General features: G+C 42.2%; 2 protein-coding genes across 2 annotated transcripts in view; both read right to left on the bottom strand.

Moving 5' to 3' along the window:
• LOC131258941 (vacuolar protein sorting-associated protein 37B) overlaps positions 1–20,011 on the bottom strand; it is a 492,072-nt gene that overhangs the window by 378,131 nt on the left and 93,930 nt on the right. The gene's annotated exons all lie outside the window — the stretch shown is intronic.
• The window catches only part of LOC131258917 (uncharacterized), a 59,906-nt gene continuing 45,439 nt past the window's right edge, over positions 5,545–20,011 (bottom strand). The window contains exons 15-19 of the mRNA XM_058260316.1: positions 19,582–20,011; positions 19,259–19,501; positions 18,100–18,403; positions 14,823–14,890; positions 5,545–6,180 (exon numbers count right to left, since the gene is read on the bottom strand). The exon at positions 19,582–20,011 is cut by the window's right edge and continues 23 nt beyond it. Of these exons, the coding sequence (XP_058116299.1) occupies positions 5,545–6,180; positions 14,823–14,890; positions 18,100–18,403; positions 19,259–19,501; positions 19,582–20,011 (1,681 nt within the window). The remainder of the gene's footprint in view (positions 6,181–14,822; positions 14,891–18,099; positions 18,404–19,258; positions 19,502–19,581) is intronic.

Below are 20,011 nucleotides of genomic sequence, written 5' to 3' on the forward strand. Positions count from 1 at the left end.
ACGATGTACGCCGATTGTTTATGTGCGTTTCACTTGCGTTTTTTTTATCATGCTTTCTGGTTTATTTCTTTAGTTTTTCTCGTTCACGAAAACAATAGTTTGCCTGAGCACGCGCGTCAGCATTCACGTGGGTTTTACGTGTATTGTAAGTTGTTGGCTCACTAATGGCTAGTTAAGCAGGATATGCCCTCTTGTAGGATGGTGCACAAGTTGTTTCATTTTATCGTTTTTTTTCAAGATTCACCCTGAACTTATATGTTCATCGTAACTGTCTTATCAGTTCACCATCCCCAGTTAAGCCGACGGGGCGCTTAATTTCTGTGTGTGTTCTGTGTGGGGAATTATGTTCGTTTTTTTATGACAATTTTCCCAAAACAAGCAGTTTATAAGTGCCGCTTTCAGCACTCATGGTGTCCATCGTAACGCAAACGTACGCCTTAGTACTGGCCTAACGGTGAATATTTTAAGCATTAAAGTGTTTATGTAGGTGTCATTTTTTATTGTAGTGGATTGTAACTTTCTTCGACTGCCACCAGTGTCGTTTCACCGCTTGTGTTTTTGACGACCTGCAGAATAAAGCGGTGAGTTGGTGATGGGGGTATTTATACTTTGACCACACGCTCGTATTCTTGTGCCTTTAATCTTCCTTCCGCCAACAAGCCTTTGCGTCGGGTACTTATCTCATATCACTTCTATATCTGACTGAACGACAGCCACCCGGAGATCTCATTTACCATGCTCGTGCTGGCCAGGTTTACTTATCCGTATTCTCTTGGTTTTCTTTTCCTTCTTTTAATGAATAAGTTTCAATAATTTATTTGTAAATATGTTCAATTTAATTATGGTGGGTAAACATTTGTGGTCGTTTTTTCTTTGTTTCACTTTTGAATTCATTTCGTTTATCCTCACCCGATGCGGTCAGCCGTTTAAAGGTGTCTACTCCGTGTGCTTATTGTTGATACGATTCTGTCGCACAATTGCCAGCCAAAACTACGCACGAACGAGACGCGAAACTATGATCCTTAATCTGGTGGAGTTTTTTTTTGTGGAAATGTACACAGCACCATATTCATGGAGTTGCAGCATGCTTCGCAATCAAAGCAGCGTTTTCCGGATCTAACGTTTTTCTCACGCGATTACAATACTGCTGTCTTGGTTGTTATCGTACTGTTATTTTTATACTATAAGATTCGGTTGTCGTCTGTTCAGTGGTCTGTAGTGTACGCGTTTATGCGCAGTTTTTAAATTTATATTTACAGTCCTATCCTATCCATTTCTTTCGGCTTGTGATGTTGATTCTCGTTAGTTTACTGGAAATTACATTACCCCCCCTTCGCAGACGTTTACTCCGTGTTACTTTACCGTGGTCTACTTATTGTGGTTTAATCCAATATGTTCTGTTTTTCGACTGATTTTTAAGTAGCATTCTAGACTCTTGTATTAGTTTTTTTTCTTGCGTATATTTCTAGTTTGATGATAAAGAGTTACTGTTTTCTGTTTTCCGTGCCAAATTTTACACCATGTTTAATTGTCACGAATCGGTTCTGACAGAATCTTTGCTTGATAATAATTTTACTTGAATTTACACTAGAGGGGGCAGTTCTCCTCTGCATGCAATGAAAGAAAAAAACAAGCAGTTGTTTTGTTCAAATTCCTTTGTTATTTTTTTTCGTTTTCCTACGCATATGTCTTTTTTTGCTGTAATCTACCTTATCTCATCCCACCAGATGCAACACGGACTTATACCAACAATGCTTCTCCATGACTCTCCATTAATTTATAACAACTGTCAGTGTTACTCTTCTAAGGTAGGAAATTAACAACCCAAAACATGACCCACATAACGGAAGGCGAAAAGATGGGTAACGAGAAAGAGAACGTACCGGAGCAACGAACCTGTCCACCGGGGAAAACGTTCCAACAACAAGGAGGTCACAACAATGCTGACTGTTTGCCTGAATGCACAGTTGTCGTTCTTTTGAACCGGACAACGATTTTTGGCCATTTTGCCGTCGAGTCTAGCGTTGTGTTTGATTCTAGCGCCTTTTACCATCAGGCCACCGACTAACGACCACCCCGTCGAACCACGCTGTTTTGCCTCCTAGCGTTCGCAGCAAACACCCTACGAATAATACGATTCCATAACAAGCAATTTACCGATCCGATTGTAAAGATTTTCAATCCAGTTTATTAGCAGATGGTTTTGTTTTTTGTTTGGGTAGCGATAAATTTAAGTGGTAAAGATATTTGCACAATACATTGTTTGCTATTTTGCTTGTCGAACCCCTAAACAACCCGTTTACTTCTAAACCATTACACTTGGTACTACGTTCCCGATTCGCCCACGCCCTGTCTATTTACTAACCACTCTTACCAACTGCACCGGTGGCTATGTTGCTGCTAATGTCCACCGTTGAATGTCCTGCGACTTGACGAAAACGATCGTTATTTATATTAGTATTGTGCTAAAGACGCGCTTATTAGATACAATTGTTTAATTTCTTTACTTCCTAGCTTTTCTCGTGCATCATCATATGTCCCACGTGGTGTAGGGTATTCATAACTCATATCGGTAAATGTCTAACCAGCATATCGACATACGGTTTTTCTCTCTCTATTTTATATGGATTTTGTATTTTCATTCATCCTTGATAGACTTTGTTTGGAATCTTTACATAACACTAATCTACTTTGCGAGTTGATCACGCACGGTGTGTCTGGTCTGCATCTTGTTTTGTCTCTGTTGTTTTTTTACTTTTCCAACGATACGCTTTTTCCGCTATTCTGTCTTTTCCTCCATTGCCATATTGCAACGCATGGACTTCTCTTTGCGCCCTCGTGAAACGGCGCACTTAAAGAAGCTTGATGTGAACATGGCGCATTAGTTTGATTAATGTATTCTGTTTGGTTTTTTCTGTTAGTTTTTGGTATTATTTTGACTTCCGGTTTAATTCGCATGGACTGCAATTGGGGGTTCGAAGTATTTATCTTACCGTAACCAATTCACCGAGATAGATCGTGTTACATGCTTCCATTGAATTTACCACTTAGCACGATATGGTCGCCAAAAACGATTTTTTTGTAGGTTTTTTATACGTTTGCCTCAACCCAGCATCAACAGTACATGGATGTGTTTGTCTGCGGTATGTATGGTTTTTGTTTTGGGAATGATATGAGTTACGATTCGCTCTAAATGTAAATATCACCATTCGATTTACTTAAGATTTGTATGCTTTTGTATTTCTTATTCTCGCCTTCGTTATCCGTCGCGGTCACAATCTAGTTCGCAATCTTACTGTTTTTTTTTCAGGCTGCTAAAAGTGTTGTTCTATCTTTTACACCTTTACTTTTCCGCGATTTCCTTCACATCAGGAATTGTCAGGCGACAGTTACACTTAGCGGTTTCTACTCAATTGTCTGTTTTCCTGACTGCTGTATCCTTCTTCTGTGTTGTGTTTTATGTATGTGTGTACTTGTGTAAGTGTTTGTGTGTAAGTGTGTGTTTGTGTGTATGTTGGATTAATTATTAGTTTTTATGTAGCCTTTAACAACACTTAACAACTTTTCGATTGTTTTCGTCTCGAGCCGCACAGACGAGATTATTGAAATGCGAAACATATTTCTGTCCTTGCTTCGGGGGTATGTATGAATGTTTGTATGTATGAATGTATGTACGTATATATGCATGTATGTCGCCGCTGTCAGAATTGGTATTGGAATGATTTTTAACGGCTTGTCCCGTCGGTTTTTTCTTATCTTTGTTTGTATTTTAGCTAGAATAACAAATAGAATACTTTTTGATGAAGAAACATGCCTGGTTTGATGAGTGTCTGTATTTAGATATATTTGTATGATTGTGTGTGTGTGTATGTGTGTGTTTGAGTATGTATGTATATGTGCGTGTGTGTATATGTTTTTCCACTTTTTAAATAACGATTAGCTAAACTTGTATCTTTTGCATCCGATTTCTCACCTCGAACGCGTACCACTAATGGTAAGATTATATCCTTCTATATCCTATTTTTTCTGTTTTCTCACTTGTTTATTTTGTGATTGTAGCACGTTACTCCACACACTCAGATACTCGAGAAAGCACTTACAGTAAGCGAATTGAAACTAGAAAGGTACAGGTAACGAAACTGGAGCGTTTCCTCGATGGACTTTTGTTTTTCCTACTTCCTAACCATTCGACCGGTTCAACAACGATGACATGAAAAAGGCAGAAAACAAACATGGCGACCGTGGGAATGCAGGTGCACCGGTAGATAGATAGAGAGAGAGAGAGATAGAGAGTAGCATCTGTATGTGTGTATTTTTTTTATGATATATAGAAAGATAAAACATTTCCCAAGCAGTAGCATGAAAAGGACCTAGCCCAACACGAAGTAACGTAAGCAAACACCGACTAACAAATTTCTTCCAACGTTTGTGTGCGTAAGTTGCTGTGGTAACACTATTAGCTACTAGGATTATCTATACGTAAATTACGTCTTGTCTTGCGGTCCGCCGTCATTTTGTGGCGCAATAAACTCATCGGACAGAAAACAGGACAAAAGACAACCTAAGCTAAACAGCCACAAAAAACAATCCTTTGTTATGCACGGCGAAAGCTTTAGACTAAGGACGAACGTGGAAAAGCTTTCGCGTTGCACAGGCATTCAAGAAACACGTATTTACAGTAGACTCATTCCGAGATATATTTAGTTCCTCTGTCACTTTACTACTATTGGCAGGATGAAGGACTAAACAAAAACAAAACCAGTCGAAACAAATACAATTCGCTACTTCGCTCGCTACCGTACTTTTGTTGGGTGCATAATCTATCTGTCTCTGTTCTACACGGTTTGAAAAGCGTGTCGCTTCTGTTATCTGTTCTTTATTTGTTCTTGTAAGTATATCTCGCTAACTACAGCTTACGGTTAGAATTTACTATTGTTTTTCTCTTTTATACTGTCTTTTTATGTTGCTTACGTTCTTTGCCCACCAGGACGACGTGTGTATATTGTGTACGTTTTTCAATCCACGTGTGTGTTTATGTGTGTATGTATGTGTGTGTGTATGTGTGTGTGTATTGGAAGTAATACATAATTGCGCGTGCGATTGCGTGGTTAGGGTAAGAGCTCAAGTAATTAACGTGTAACATCCGGCCTGATCGCCTTGGAAACGTCGGAAAATACTCCTCACTCGGTATTGTAGTCGAAAATCTAGCAGCAGCCTTCAAGTCTTCAGGCCAGATCGCGTGGAACAACAATGAAGCGGGTGAAAAATAGCGCGTGCGAGCCATTTTGGGTCGGTAGGGTTTCCTTCGTTTGTTTGATATTTGTCTTTTGTTATACTTGCGTTGGGTGTAGTGTTTGCTTTCCTCGATTTTTGTTTCTTTGTTTGTTTAATGTTCCGTGAACACGTGCCACACTCGCAGTTCTAGTGCAGCCGAACGGTGAACCGGATGGTGAGACGGGCGGTCGTTCGCTGCTGCCCCGCCTCGGATTGGTAGATACAATAAGCATAATAACCGTAACGATAATCATAATCAAACGCCTGGGGTTATTTACCACCGAGACCGAATTTCATAAATATTAGCTCCTTGCCCTTGGATAGGATATCGCCGCCCGGTGCTGCCATCTCCTGGATCTTGCCCATGATGTTGGGCCCGCCGGGCTGCTGCTGACCCGGTTGGCCGCCGGGTTGCTGCTGCTGTTGCTGCATAGGTTGCTGCTGTTGCTGCTGCTGCTGCTGCTGCTGGCCGCCGCCTCCCATGCCGAAGCCACCGAACGGCCCGGAGGACTGCTGCTGCATCGGTTGCTGCTGCTGTTGCTGCTGCTGGGCGGCGGGTTTTTTGCCGAACAGACCGCCAGTAGCAGCACCGGCTGCCCCGGAGAGCAGGTTGGACGCATTGGAGAAGAGACCGCCGGAGGAGGCGGTCGTCGTGGGCTGCGGTGCCGGTTGCTGCTGTTGCTGCAGATGGGACTGTTGCATCATCGGCTGCTGCTGTTGCTGCTGGTTGTTACGCATCTGCTGCTGTTGCTGCTGTTGCTGCTGCTGCATGGGCGTCTGCATGGGGGTTTGCATCTGTTGCTGCATCGGTGTTTGCTGCTGCTGCTGCTGCATGCCGGTCATGCCGCCGACATTACCACCGATCCCTATCCCTTGACCGATCATCCCGCCTATCCCCGACATCCCCTAGAAAACCGCACCATCTTCCGTTAGTATGCAAACATAGTTTTATCGAACACTCGCTACTGCTGTGCTCTCCCCGCCCAACCCGCCAGCCCGTGTTTTGAGAGAGAAAATAAACAGACATGTCGACATATACAAAGATAGTTGTCCATGGTGTACGCGATTATGTGTGCTTGTTTGTGTTTGTGTATGTGTGTACGTATGGGAGGGGTTCTGATACAGCACGTGTTGTTGGTACTCCTGAGTAAATTGGGGCACTTCAAGATGGTGCATGTACTAAAAATAATCATTTAATGCAATAAAAAAAGTCTCATATTCCTGCACATTAGTAGAAACGTTCTGCTATCCTTTCATGATGGCTAGAATTGGGGAAAAAATCAACGCAAAGGTCAAAAACAATCTTTCAACGTCGCAACACTACTTAACAGCTCTAGGAGCCGCTCGAAGCAATACTATGCTTCTGACGGGGCGAACGACCAAGAGTTGTCGTTGGGAACGGCAGTATCAATTTGAAAAAAAATGCATCAAAATTAAAAACAACGGAAACTAGAAACCGCTAACGGCCGGGCGAGAACACAAACGAAATAAGCAAGCTTCAAGAAACCGGTCTATCAACAAAAATGTTCTAGTTGACCGGCATGTAAATGGTATAAATATGGTAGATGAGATCAAAAACTGGAAAATGTTCTAGAAACATAACTCGGAAGCAACTTGGGCGATGGAAAGAAAACAGGAAATTAGCATTGTAACACTGTGCACTTACGGTGTAGCCGTGGGCGTTTACATCACTAAAGACAAATGTCAACGCTGAGAGAATGGTATAAATTTCACGCCGGCCATAACGCGGTGCCATTGTAATGTAGTAGGGTTTTCGCGGTTTCTTCATCTCCGCCACAGGAACGCGTTGTGAACGAGCGACACTGTCGAAAAGTGTCAATGAACTTATACGCAACTTCGCAACTTAAAAATAACTTTCCTCAATTAAAACCATTCAACAGTGAACCCCATAATGTAACTGGATCTGGTAAGCAAGTGTAATCGAACTGTCTAACGAACTGTGATGTGGTAAGAGAATATTTTGGATGAAAGGACAAAAGTAGAAAGAGAGAAAGAGCGTGAGAGTAACAGTGAAAATGAAATAGTGGGAGATCAATAGAAAGGCAAAGGAGGAAAAAGAAAAACACAATGAAAAACGGGTGTAGAGAGTAGAACAGGAAATAAGTTCACAGTGAGTGGTATTGATGGAAAACAAGAAGTGAATGAAAACAATGAATAAAACCAAACACGTAGTTTAAAGACTGTGGAAACTAAAGCTGCACTAAGGAACGAGAAAGGAAACCCAAACTAAGAACGGCAAAAAATGCTAGCAAGTTGGAACGGTTTAATAGGATGGCCGCTTATAAGACTATAGAACAGGGTTGGCTGATAAACAGCGTAAGAATAATGAAATCGGTAAAGAACGATAGAACAAACAATCGTACAGACAGGACTAACAAACAAATGCATGTGACGCAAAACGGCGACGATACCTATTAGTTGTGAGTTTGTATAGGAAAATAAAAACGAGAAGATAGCGCTAAACAATCGCGCTAAATATTATTATATTCCAGAAAAGGTGAAAATAATTTGTTAACAGATGTATATTAAGGATAAAAATGTAGTACTCTTTTCCTTTAGTGAATTGTGTAAAAAGTACATCGCACCAGCAAGGTAGGAAGTAATACCGAATACAGGTAATCACGTGCGAAAAAGCACGCAGTTCAACAGCAATAATGCAGGCCATTAAAATTCCTTGCACATCGCAAAACCCAACTCACCAGCGCGAACCAACGTAATGGCGGCACCCGGTAAAATAGTATTTGTACTTCTCTTGCTGGCTTGCGGGCTGGCCACGTTTCCCAAGCTGCCAAGCAAGAAGCGAACGCAATGTAAGTGGTTTGGTCATTTGCATGAAAATTCAATTTAAAACTTTTGCAACTGCACTTGCGCGTCGCATATGTTCGGAAAGGCAAACGGTGGATACCCGGAAGGGAGGGTTCGGAAGCAGGCGAGCGGGGATTGAATAGAACTGCTAGCAGTTTATTCGATTTTCTTGTCCAGTTTTCTTGCTTACGGGCAAACCGAAAATAGATAGGAGATGATGCCTGCGGGTTTGTCGTTTTCGCCATGGGGTTCGCTCGGTGCTGCTCTTCGTTGGGTCGTTCTAATTTTTTGTCATAGCGACTCTCAAAAGGGGCAGAGTTTTCAATTAAATTCACAAACGAACGTACGGGAAGGAGCGGCTGGCCAACATCTTGACTAGTAAGAACCAGGGGCACGGTAGAGCTTGAAGAACGTTGTCCTTTTCAAGCACGAAAATTGGTCGAGTGCAAAAAAGGTGTAGAGCTGCGAAGAGCCGACAGGGAGGGACAATGATTTTGTAGCACGATCAAAAAGACGCACAAATTGCTGGTAAAGCTCGCCTAGGATGCAATAAAATTTCGTTCTACAGTTTACCAGTGGTAAGGTTAAGATTACGAGCCAATGGTAGGAAGTGTTCTGTTTTAAGGAAAATCAGATGGAACCTCTTCACATCTTCAGCATGTTACAATAGCTGGGTGTATTGGAGTGAGTTTGGTATTTTTAAAGGTTGTTGCGCTTGTGGGCAGTTGGCATAAAAAAAACGATTGAAACATAAATTTCTTAGAACTTCATTCGATAAAAAGGTTGGTTGAAGGAAATATTGCATCGGTTAGGGAAATGTTTGAGCTGAACAAGAAATTCATGTAAGACTATCACTTATCAAGTTTGTAAGTAAACTGCAATTAAATACACATCTACACGAATAGAGCTTGCAACTATTCGAATAAATGTCAAAACGGAATTAAATACGGGAGCGAAATATTGGAATGACTAGAATGAATAATTAATTGTCTAACATTGAGAGGTTATTAATAATAAAAAAAAAACAAAGACGGAAGTATAACATTAAAATAAATGCAAACAAACAATTTAACCGTGCTAAACAAGAAGAACGAAATTAACTAGAAACGCTAAAATATGTAACAAAACGCTATAAGAAACATGAACACATGAACGCTAGAGCACTTAAACTAGAGTTTCAAGTCCAAAAATGTGCCGTACACACAGTGAGTTTGAGCACTACGAGAGGAAGCTGGACTAGGGTGAGCATGATGTAGTCTTTTATGTCTAGCTGCTAAAGTAATAATAATCATTTGGTATCGACAGTACTATTCTAATATCTCAATTGAAATGCCCTTTCTAGCAAATGTTTCTAAAGTTTCCTTTGAACTACACTAGGGATTTCCGTAGAGCTTCTGTCGACTAGACGATAATAAATTCGCGCGCGGTATGTTTTCAAAACGTTGCTGTTGCACTACCAAATTAAAGCTTCGCTGGCCATCGGCTTATGCGAGTTATAAAAGTGAAACACTACTCGTTAAAATACGGCATCCTTGCCACATTGGACCCTTAAAATGGCGGAAGGGCAATAAAACGTGCCACCACGTGGCATGAAATGGCGCTGCCAATGTTTCAGACCGAACAGACCGCAGGCGTTGTGCTGGTTGAAACTATGTATTTTATAATTGTTTTTTATAAATTGTAACGTGAATTGGTAACCCGGGTATTATTTCCTCGAAGCAGATGGAGAATCGTGAAGATGGGCTTCTGGTTGGCCGATTTTATTGCATCTTCTACCCAACGACTAAGAGTATATGATTACAGTAGTGGTTCGAATGAAAAAGCGGTCAGAAGTTAGGTCCGCATTCGTTAACTCTGTTTTAATTGGTACATTTCCGTTGTATAGTTTGTTTCAAGTTTTTGAACCACTTTAAACTCCAAATGATATGTGTGATAGATACTTTTCAAAAGTTGAATAAAATTGTACCTTCAACTTTTTTTTATAAAAATCGTTATTACATATTTGCAAGAATTTTACTCCTGCTTAAATGTTTTCCAAAACTACAAAAAAAAATGTAAGAAGATATTTGTTTCGCAATGATCCATCATTATCCCAAAGAAAAGAGCAAGGGTGGATCACAATCCCGAAATCATCCTCGCGCATGTCATCCTATCGTATCACATTCGCCGAGAGATATCAGCTTCCTTGAACGACACTGTCTCTGAAGGATCTGGTTTCACGCTGCCATGTGACTGTTCCCAAGAGTGATAGACGAAGGTTTTAGGAGCACAGGAGAACGAGGCGATCGTCAATAAAAGTTGATACGACCCTACCGCCCCTGCTTGGTTGTTTGCTTGCTTGCTTGCTGGAAATGGTAGTGATAACGAGGAGGATATCGAACGAAATGATGTCGGCTGCTGTCCTGTGGAGCTGACGATGATGGCGACCGCAACGGCGCTGCAGGACGACAGCTTGACGAATAGTGATGAATTGAACCAGTAAGATCGGAAGTAAATGTTCTCCCGACACCCCGATGCTATCGCGCCTTGGAGTTATCAACGCGCGGGTGCAAGGATACAGCAAGGTCAGGATAAATTGTGACACCGACACACGATACAGTGGCAACAGCACTATCAACATCCATACACACACACAAACTCACAAAACGGTAAGGAGCGGAAAATGAAGGCGAAAAATAATCAAAAAGGCGATCATTACTTTTCCTTCCCCGCCGAAGACGCCTTCGGTAGGAAAAATCGTTCAAGGAAAATTCGCAAAAAAATGGCCCCCAACAAATGCTCCTATCCCATTTGTCGCTAATGGTTCGACGTCCCGATGGCATCCGGCAGCCTCTGCCATCTCGGGTTCGCTCTGTTGATAAATCGGATATTCCGTTGATGGAACACTTTACTTGCCGTCTGCCGTCTTTTTTGCCAACCTCCCAAACAGCGGCCATTTCCCTAACGGTAGGCATTTTTTATGGGGTGGTTCTTGAAGAAAATGGTAGAATGTTGCGAAAAGAAGAATTTCTCATCCGTCTTCTTCGGCCAGACGCTTGCCAGTTCAATAAGCACTGGCGCAATATCATATCGACGGTACGGACTGTCGACGAGAAACATTGCTGGAGTCTAACGGAAACACGGAATTTGTTTAAACCATGAATGTACCAGCAGAAAAATAAAATGAATCACCATAAATCGTCCGTCGACGAAAGAAACGTTAACTTTTCCCAGTTCGGATCATTTCCGTTCATCTTTTTAACGTGACGAACGAATGACAGCGAAGCTTAGTCAGACACGGATATCAGTGGGTCAGGAATTAGACAGGAAAGTGGAAAGTCTATCGAAAATGGTTAAAATTATTTAAAGTTGAGTTGGGCGCTTTGGTTGGTGTTTTAAATCCATCCCGGAAAACGGGGTCACATCGGCGTGTACAAATATCGGTGCAAGGGGGGAGATACAGACGGAAAAAGTACTTATAGTCGCTACGGTACCATCGAATGCTCAATCTACTACTACATCGACACGGTTTTCTACGCAGGGGGAGGAATTGTGATGTATTACAGACAAATAAAATAGGAAAATCAAATGGAAACCGAAACATGTTGTTACGCTTGTGATACACGAACACACATTGACAGCTAGGACACCGAAACACACTTACATCCACACACCGAACACATCTACCTGGCGCGGGGTGGGCAACAGGTGCCGGCTAGCACGTGGAACAACTTGTCCGTGACAGTTGAGTTCAAAGTGATTGATAGGCCAGCAACAGCCTTTTTCACCCGGCCCGACCTATCGGCTACGAACGGCTATTCTTTGTTTACATTTCTTTGAGGAATTGGAAAATACCAAAGTTCTGAAGCTTGTTCCGAAGGGTGAGGACTCTTTCGTCCTCGAACAGACCAGGGGGGAAAACGCAAAACAAAGCAAATGTTTTTCGCACACTGGCGCTGTTCTGGGGTTTCTGTTTTTACTTCGGCAGGGTTTTTGCTCACAGGAGTCGTTGGACAGCACGCAATAGTACACTGAACGAAACAGACAACTAGCCAGGCAGATAAGAACAGACATATATAAAGAGAGAGAGAGAGAGAGAGAAAAAAGGCACAGACGGACAGACAGGCAGACGAATAGCAGACAAAATAGACAGATAGATTGACAGAGAGGTTAGAGGCAGACAGTTGGATGGACAGATTGTTCACAGTTTTCTACTAAAAAAAGTACGTAGACATCCCTGCCCATGGTACCAAATTGCGGTGGTGTGTTCGGCCGTAGCACTTCTGGCGATCCAGGACATTTCTTGGACTGTGGTGGGCTAGCTGTGTTTTTTTTGTTACATCTTGTCGTGTCAGTGTGATGTGCATCACCTGCGATGGGAAGGGGTCCCGATTACCGATACTAGCTGTGTAACACTTTACTCTACCGTTTTTGGGGGGGAGGGGGGCATCCCTTTGGGTAGGTTGTTATATTTAAGTTCGTTTTAGTGTACTTCTAGCACGAAATGCTGTTTCATCTGTTGCACGATGGAATGCTTTGAGTGGCGCATTGATAGCGAGAAGCTGTGTATGTCTTATTGGTTGGTACATGTTTGATGTCTTTTTCGGTATATTCTTTTTCTCGAATCTATCCTTTTTACGAACGCAGTATGGGATGAATGCAACTGAAGAGGTACATCAAAATAAATCAATTAATAGAAAATTTTTAAATTATACGAAATTGACACAGCTTTCAAATGATAGATATAGTAAGAAAAGGAATTTTCAGAATATATGAAAATCACTAAACTTTTTGTCATGTTGATTTGGTTAGTATAGATGCATCGCAATGCACAGTTTTGTAGCGTGCAACAGCAATGACACGGCGAAGTGATAAGCACCAGCATAAAATAAGGAAACATGAAAGTAAAACTAAATCAACAGTTTCGAACAGCCCTTTTAATAAATGTCTCTTCTGATTTGTAATCAAAACTAAATTTTCCAACTGCTGTGAAGGTAGGTGACATCATTTTTCAATGGAGTGCAGTGCGCATTTAAGATATAATCTGTATGAATCATTCATGAGATTCCTTCAATATGATGCTAAATGATGTCACTTTATAGCATAGGGTTAACTGAAAGTGTGAAACAAGAAAAACACACGGATAAAAGCCATGCACAAAACAGTTTTGGTTATTTTTCAATAGATATATTGAACGATTGCCTTCAAGAAGCAGAAAGGATTAACTGTAATAGAATCTCTCAATGTTTAGTAGTAAAATCTCACAATGTCTCAATCAATAAAAGATGTTTTGAACCAAATTTGAATCGTATCGTTTTAATTGAATGTTATATATTTCTAATAGCACTGAAAGATCTAATAAATATAGCGTAGTATTGTTTCAACGTGTAGATCCGACAAATAGTAACAACAAATCACTGAATCAGATAGAACACATCTATGATCAAAGAACGGATAACTAATAAGACGGAGCTTTTAGAGCTTTTATTATCCATTCTAAAACACCTGGGGAGGGTCAAAACATCAAAGATTAGAAAAACAGATCTGAGATGTTGAAGAAACAGGTTCATAGAAATTTTTGGAAAAGGATGTTCACTACATGAGAAAAGATATACATAAGTAGATCAAGAAAAGATTTACCGAAAAACAAACACAAAATCACAAGGGTACTTGAAAATTAAAGGATAGACCGTTATCTTGGATTGATGTAAGATGTGAAGGAAACGTAAGGACATTGCGGCATCAAAAGATAATGGAAGCGTGATTGAATGGCGCCCATATATATGGTACTGTCTAAATATGTTCTTTAAAATCTTTAACGACACGCGTTAGTAAAATCTAGTGTTTGAGAAACATTGAGGCAAACTTGGTATTCAATGTAAACGAAAGCACACTGCAGAAGGAGAGGTTTCACTTAAAAAACAATTTTCAATAACAACAATAGAGCAACAATAGCAATACTATAAAAAAAATGTCAAATTGATAAACAATGAAAAGAAAATAAATTGCGTAACGGAAAACCATCTTCCTAGGTTTGAAACAAATAAAGAGTTGTAAGCTCGTAGAGTTTTTTTTATTGTTCCCTCGTAAATACTTGACCTGAAAAGGGTTTGCGACACATGGTAGTTGTGGTGCATTGTGTGAGTGCATTTTATTGCAAATTTCTGGTTGTGTAGAGTAGTTCGGTTTGGGTGGACGACAGTGGTTGTTTGTACGGTTTGACATGGAGGTTATTTTCCGGTGGGCAGCTAGGTGTTAGCAGAGTTGGTCAGAGGCACGAGCAGCGATTGTTTTGGTTTTGGCGGTAAGGTATTGGGTGGAAAAACCAAAACGGCACGGAGCGCATAGAAAAACGAACGTCGGAAAATGAATTTCGTTTTTTTATCGGTGTGTTGCGAGTACAGGAATAGCCTTTCGCAAATAAAACATTTACGATCCAGTTGAAGTTTCTTTTGTTTGATTTGAATGCAAGGTTTTTAACGATTCGTGCTCGAGGTACGGTATGAAATTCATAATCGACGTTGGTTATCCATCTGGCATCCGTCATCCCCACGGGGATGCGTTTCGTTTTTCGATCTGTAGTACGTTTTTCATTCTGCAAGCAAGCCTGCACTGAGATCCCATCGTACCATACCACTAGCCCACATTAGGATCACAAGAATGTTTTCTTGAGTAGGGCTCTAACATTGTATTTCAGAACGCTTGATACATGTTTTTTCGCTTCTTCACGCTTTAGTAGTTACCTGCGTTTGGTGATCGAGGGCAGGGTGGCCCGTGTTGTCTAACAGTGTAGGGGAAGAAGGGCGAGCATCTAGCAACAAACAACATTAAGACTTGACATTTACCACAGCAGAGCAGAGAATTCGTAATAAAAAGGTACTAATAAAAATAACAACACAGCTTTGGCTTAAATGATGTCCAGGCAAGTTGTAGAACAATGTGTTTGCGTATGTGCGACGGTGTGTGTTGGATCGGTCGTTGAATAACAATTTTGAGTTCAGTTTGATCAATATAAGCATCTCGTTGTAAAAGTCATTGGCAAAAGACAACATATTAAATAAAAAGACAAAAATAGACACAGACACACACACACACACCTCGAACACATCAAAGGCCAGACGTTATACAGGACGTGCACTCGCACGAAAGCGTGTTATGATCCACGATCAGAACATCTTCTTTGGTATCTTCGAGTGATGATGACAAAATGTGCTAATGATTTTAAGCGCAGTTTCGAACCTGCCGGAACATCATTTAATCAAAGTGTATCGAAAGATGGACTTAATATTTAAAAAAGAATTTGGCATGAAGAAAGAGAAATATCAAAGAAAAGATTTAAATGTAAACGATGCAGATATGAGGTAAAACGTTAGAAAAGAATAACTAGGATCGAAAATCATTTAACTAGGGTGGCTTACTTTTGGTTTATCTTATAACACAGAAAATAAAACTTTGTTATAGTGATTTTCACTAAGTGAGGGAGCAAAAAGGTTGTCCAGTAAGGGGTTTGATTTGGAAACATGGCAAATACAACACCATACAAGTTATGATGAACGAAACATGGGTAACTAGGGGAACAAGATGCTATGAAGTTGAAGGTATCAACAGGTTACCGATACCGACGGGGCGGTGGCATGATGAGAGGGCTCGAATCGAAACGAACCGAATGTAATACGATGCGACAATGGGGGTTAGAAGTTGGAGTCACACGAATAGAGGCACAGAGAAAGTAGTGAAAATTTAAGAGGTAATTTAGCAGCAAAGTAGGAGAAAAACAGAAAGGAGATAGTTTGAAAATGGTGCGCACACTGAACATTTAAAGCTTCTTAGATAAATTATTCTTGCCTTTTGCTTTTGGTACACTTTCAACTTGTGATACCTGCACAATGGCATAGTAGTTTCGATGAACGTTTGCTTACGGGTACGGAGGTACTTTATTCCTATTATATAGTATAGGCATATCGCTGTTGCTGTTCAATCTGACCAGCGATATCAACCATTAAAGGACAATATATAAGACAATATCTAGGAGCGGATTGCGGATAAGATACTATTAGAGACTTTTCTTAAAATCTATTCCTCTTCCGAAAAAACGTCTTTTTGGACAAAGACAAAACATCGTTGTATGGCATTAGAATAGAAGACGTACTTGAAAAGCGAAAACAGAATTCGAAGCAAATCAAGCAGTAGTGTTCTGAGGGTGAGGAACGGAAAAATTATTTGTTTTCTTTGTTACGTTTTCTTCTTTACGCTAGATGCAACTGGGCGGAAGTGCATGAGTACCCTAACGGATTAACTTCGTGTAAGTTATGCGTAATGCTTGCTGAAGCTTTTATCAATCAGCTGAGGCGATATTCGAGCAAATTAGTTTGAGCAGTGTTTTTTTCATATTTTAAGGTCTGTTTCACACTCATGAGATGACGTCGAGCATCGCCATTAGTCATAGGATTAAAAATCTCTTAATTTGACGTTCAATGATCTATGCCGATCGTACTCGATCTATATACGCAGTAAGCAGAAATTGGCCAAAATTTGGTTGGCGATCTTCTGGTTGTGATAATTTTTCCAGTGTTTGTTTAATTCACTGATGCAATTCTATGAAATTAACTACCCGTTGCATGTATGTGTAGTGACATGTGTGTACGGAAAGAATTAGGCAAAGTGCTCTTAATGTCAACTTAAAGACAATTTAAAAATGAGAGAAATGTACAGAAGAAGGAAAAAAAACAAAAGTAAAAAAAAATTGAATTCGCAAAACAAATAACCATCAGACGAAACCGAATGGCGTAAACATTTTGTCTGGGATCTGGGGTTGGATTATTATAAAGTGTACTCGAAATTCGTGAATAATCTGTACGTTTTCTGTAATTGTTTTAATTTGCTTCACCGTGCAGCAGCAGAGTTTCGTATTGTAAAAGACTGAAAATGTTCAGTGTTTCTGAAGAAATTTTCCTTAAAACTGTTGTCGCTTTTGACTCTTGTGAAGATGAGTGAACGGAGGGAAGAGAATGGTTTTGCGTGTTTTTTTACGTAAGTCACTTTTTACACGAAATTCACATCAGTATGGATAGTGAAAGCCGCCGAACGTTTGCCACTGGAATCGTCGTGTTGGGGGTGCATTTTGGATGAAGATGCTCTTTAATTTAACATCAGGACCGGTAGTGAGGGAAGCGAAAGAAAAACAGAGACGGAGAAGGAAAGAGAGGAAGCTTCCAAACCATAAGAAGTAACAAATAAAGGGTGGCTAAAATATAGCATCCAAGGGGTTGCAGTTCATTCAGTGGACTGAGAGGGATGGAAAAAAGTGATAGCATACGAGTCAGCCAGCGGCAAGTCAGTGGTCAAATAATGAACCAAACCAAGAAGATGGTCCATGATGGAAAAAACGGTTGAGAGAAAAATTGCACCAACTGATAATGATTGGTTGAATGAGGTATGCGAGAGAAAACATGAAATCGCTTTGCTGACACGCTGCCCGAAGCGACAAGATTACATGGCGAACGTATGGCATTGCGCAGAACAGGGTGGTTGGTAAAATGAAGCTAGCAGGTTTTCGGAAACTTATAATCACAACGCGGTGAACTGAAAACAAAAGCGGAAGATGTTGGATGAAGCTGTTATGGGTATTTTTACGAATAAATTATAATGGTACAAACATGATTAAAACAATTTGTATGAACGATTCAAACAGTCATTAAAGAAGTTCAATAGATAAAACGGAACCAAAGTAGGAAGGAGAAAAGTGAGTTAGTTTCAAGACGGAAACAACTCGAACGAAGTGACACAAAGAGTAAGAAAAAAAAAGTTCATAGACAGAAAGAGAAAAGGACAGAGCGAAGTAGTAAAGTGGTAAACGCGTAAGTTGTAAAATGCGTTCGTTATAGAGTTAACCAATACGAAAGGAGTGGAAAACAAGGGCAACAGGGGAATAAAACGGAGTCGGAACAGAAGGGTGTAGTAGTAAGGTAAGAACTCTACCGAAACGAACGGGAGCCAGAACTAGAGCTAGGGCGAACATACCTTTCCGTTGCGGGCCCCGCTGGCCCATACCACCCATGCCGCCCATCATGGCGTCCCGCGGTGGCGGCGGGGGCCCCCGAGCCCCCGGCCCGATCCCTCGGCCGCGGTTGGTGCTGCTGTTGAGCGTACGCTGGGCGAGGTTACTGCCGGCCGGGCCCTGCTGGCTGTACTGGTCCGGGGCTTCCGTGAGGAAGTTGGACGGCACCAGGCCGCGCACCCCGTCCAGCTCACCCATGTAGAAGCCGTCCTCGTCCATGTCGCCGTACACGAGTATGACGGCGCCGGTTTGGAAACTTAATTCCACCTGCAGTTGGGGGTGAGAAAGGGGGCGGGAAAGAAATTGGGGTAGAGCCACATAAGTCAATTACGAATGCCACTACGGGATGATTCTGGTTTCTGATTGTTGATTTTTGGTTTGGCGTTTTATTTTGCTTGTTTTGTTTCGTTTCAAGTTTGTTTTGGTTTCGCTGCGGATGGAAGTGTCCCGATTAGGCCTGGTGAAATTTGCTTCGGCTTGTGTGGTTTTAGAAAAGAGAGAGAGAGAGAGAGAGCTCTTCGGATAGACGGCTGCTTTGGCTTCACGTTAGAAACATTAGCATCAAGGCGTTTTGGCTTTTGGCTAACCCCAGTTTTCTGTTGCAATGTTGGACACGAAAGAGAAAACACACGGCACACACACACACACATGGACCGGCAGTGGTAATGTAACACCGCCAGTGAACACTAGCTTGAAGACCGCATTTTTCTTCTTCTCTAGGGTGATACGAAACTATGGAACTAAGTATCGTGATAGAATCGTCTCGAAAAGCAAACATGCAGCATGCAGCGGAATAGAGAAAACTAATGAATCGGGGGAATCAGAGAGAACGTGTAAACTAAATGAGGTAACTCTTGTGATCGTTAACCGAGGACTCTTGCAGCTGTGGTATGTCGAAGTATCGGAGCGGGTCATTGCCGCGATCGACCCAATGAGCCTCCGCTTGGGAGGCTCTGACTCTGAGGTCAGCAATACCTGTACGATGTTCTGTAGTATGTAGGGCCCGAAACCTGTGTGTGTCTGGTGGGTATGAGCGATGAGGATAGCTTGTGGAGGTCGATAGACAGTGGCTGTGTGGCCACTCGGGAGGGAAAGGGGGAATGCACTAGTCTAGGGCCTCACCTCGGCGTCCACGTTAGGACTTAGCTCCTGCGGGTCGTAGTCATACAGCGCGATCATCCGCTTCACCGGCATGTTGGCGTAGATGTCGCCCCAGCGATCGCGGCTAATGCCACGCACCGACGGTCCCACCCCACCCCCCTGGGCACCATCCTCAATCTCCTGGACCATGTTGTGCGGCACGAACCCACGGCGTCCGCGCAATTCACCCCAGTAGAAACCGTCCGGGTCTTTCTCACCGTACACCTGGGCGGGGAGGGATGAGAGAAATTAGCGGAGATCCTCATGCCTCGGACGGGGTTGCAGTGTGCGTCATCGATACCTACCTTGATGGTGTCGCCTTCGTTGAACGGCAGCTCCTCTTCGCACGCGTCCGGGTTGGGGCTCATCGTGGCCGGATCGTAGTCGAACAGGGCGAGAAAGTAGCGCGGCTTCTTGGAGGCCCCGATCAGATGCGGCGGATACGGTTGCATGTTCTGGGGCGTCATCTGCTGACCCGGCCCGACACCACCTTGTGCCATACGCTGCTGCTGCTGTTGGGCTTGCGAGGGCATCGGCTGGTTCGGGTTCATGGGCCGTTGCTGGTTCGGGTTGCGGTTCATGCCGGGCTGCTGCGGTCCTTGCTGCTGTTGCTGCTGCTGTTGCTGCTGCTGCTGCTGATGCTGCTGCTGCCCTGGCATGCCCGGTTGCGACTGGCCCGGGTAGTACTGCTGGTTTGGTCCTTGCGGGTTCTGCTGGCGCCCGGCCACGTTGCCG

The sequence above is a fragment of the Anopheles coustani genome, chromosome 3 (genome assembly GCF_943734705.1).
Source record: "Anopheles coustani chromosome 3, idAnoCousDA_361_x.2, whole genome shotgun sequence".
In the NCBI taxonomy this organism is placed as follows: Eukaryota; Metazoa; Arthropoda; class Insecta; order Diptera; family Culicidae; genus Anopheles; species Anopheles coustani.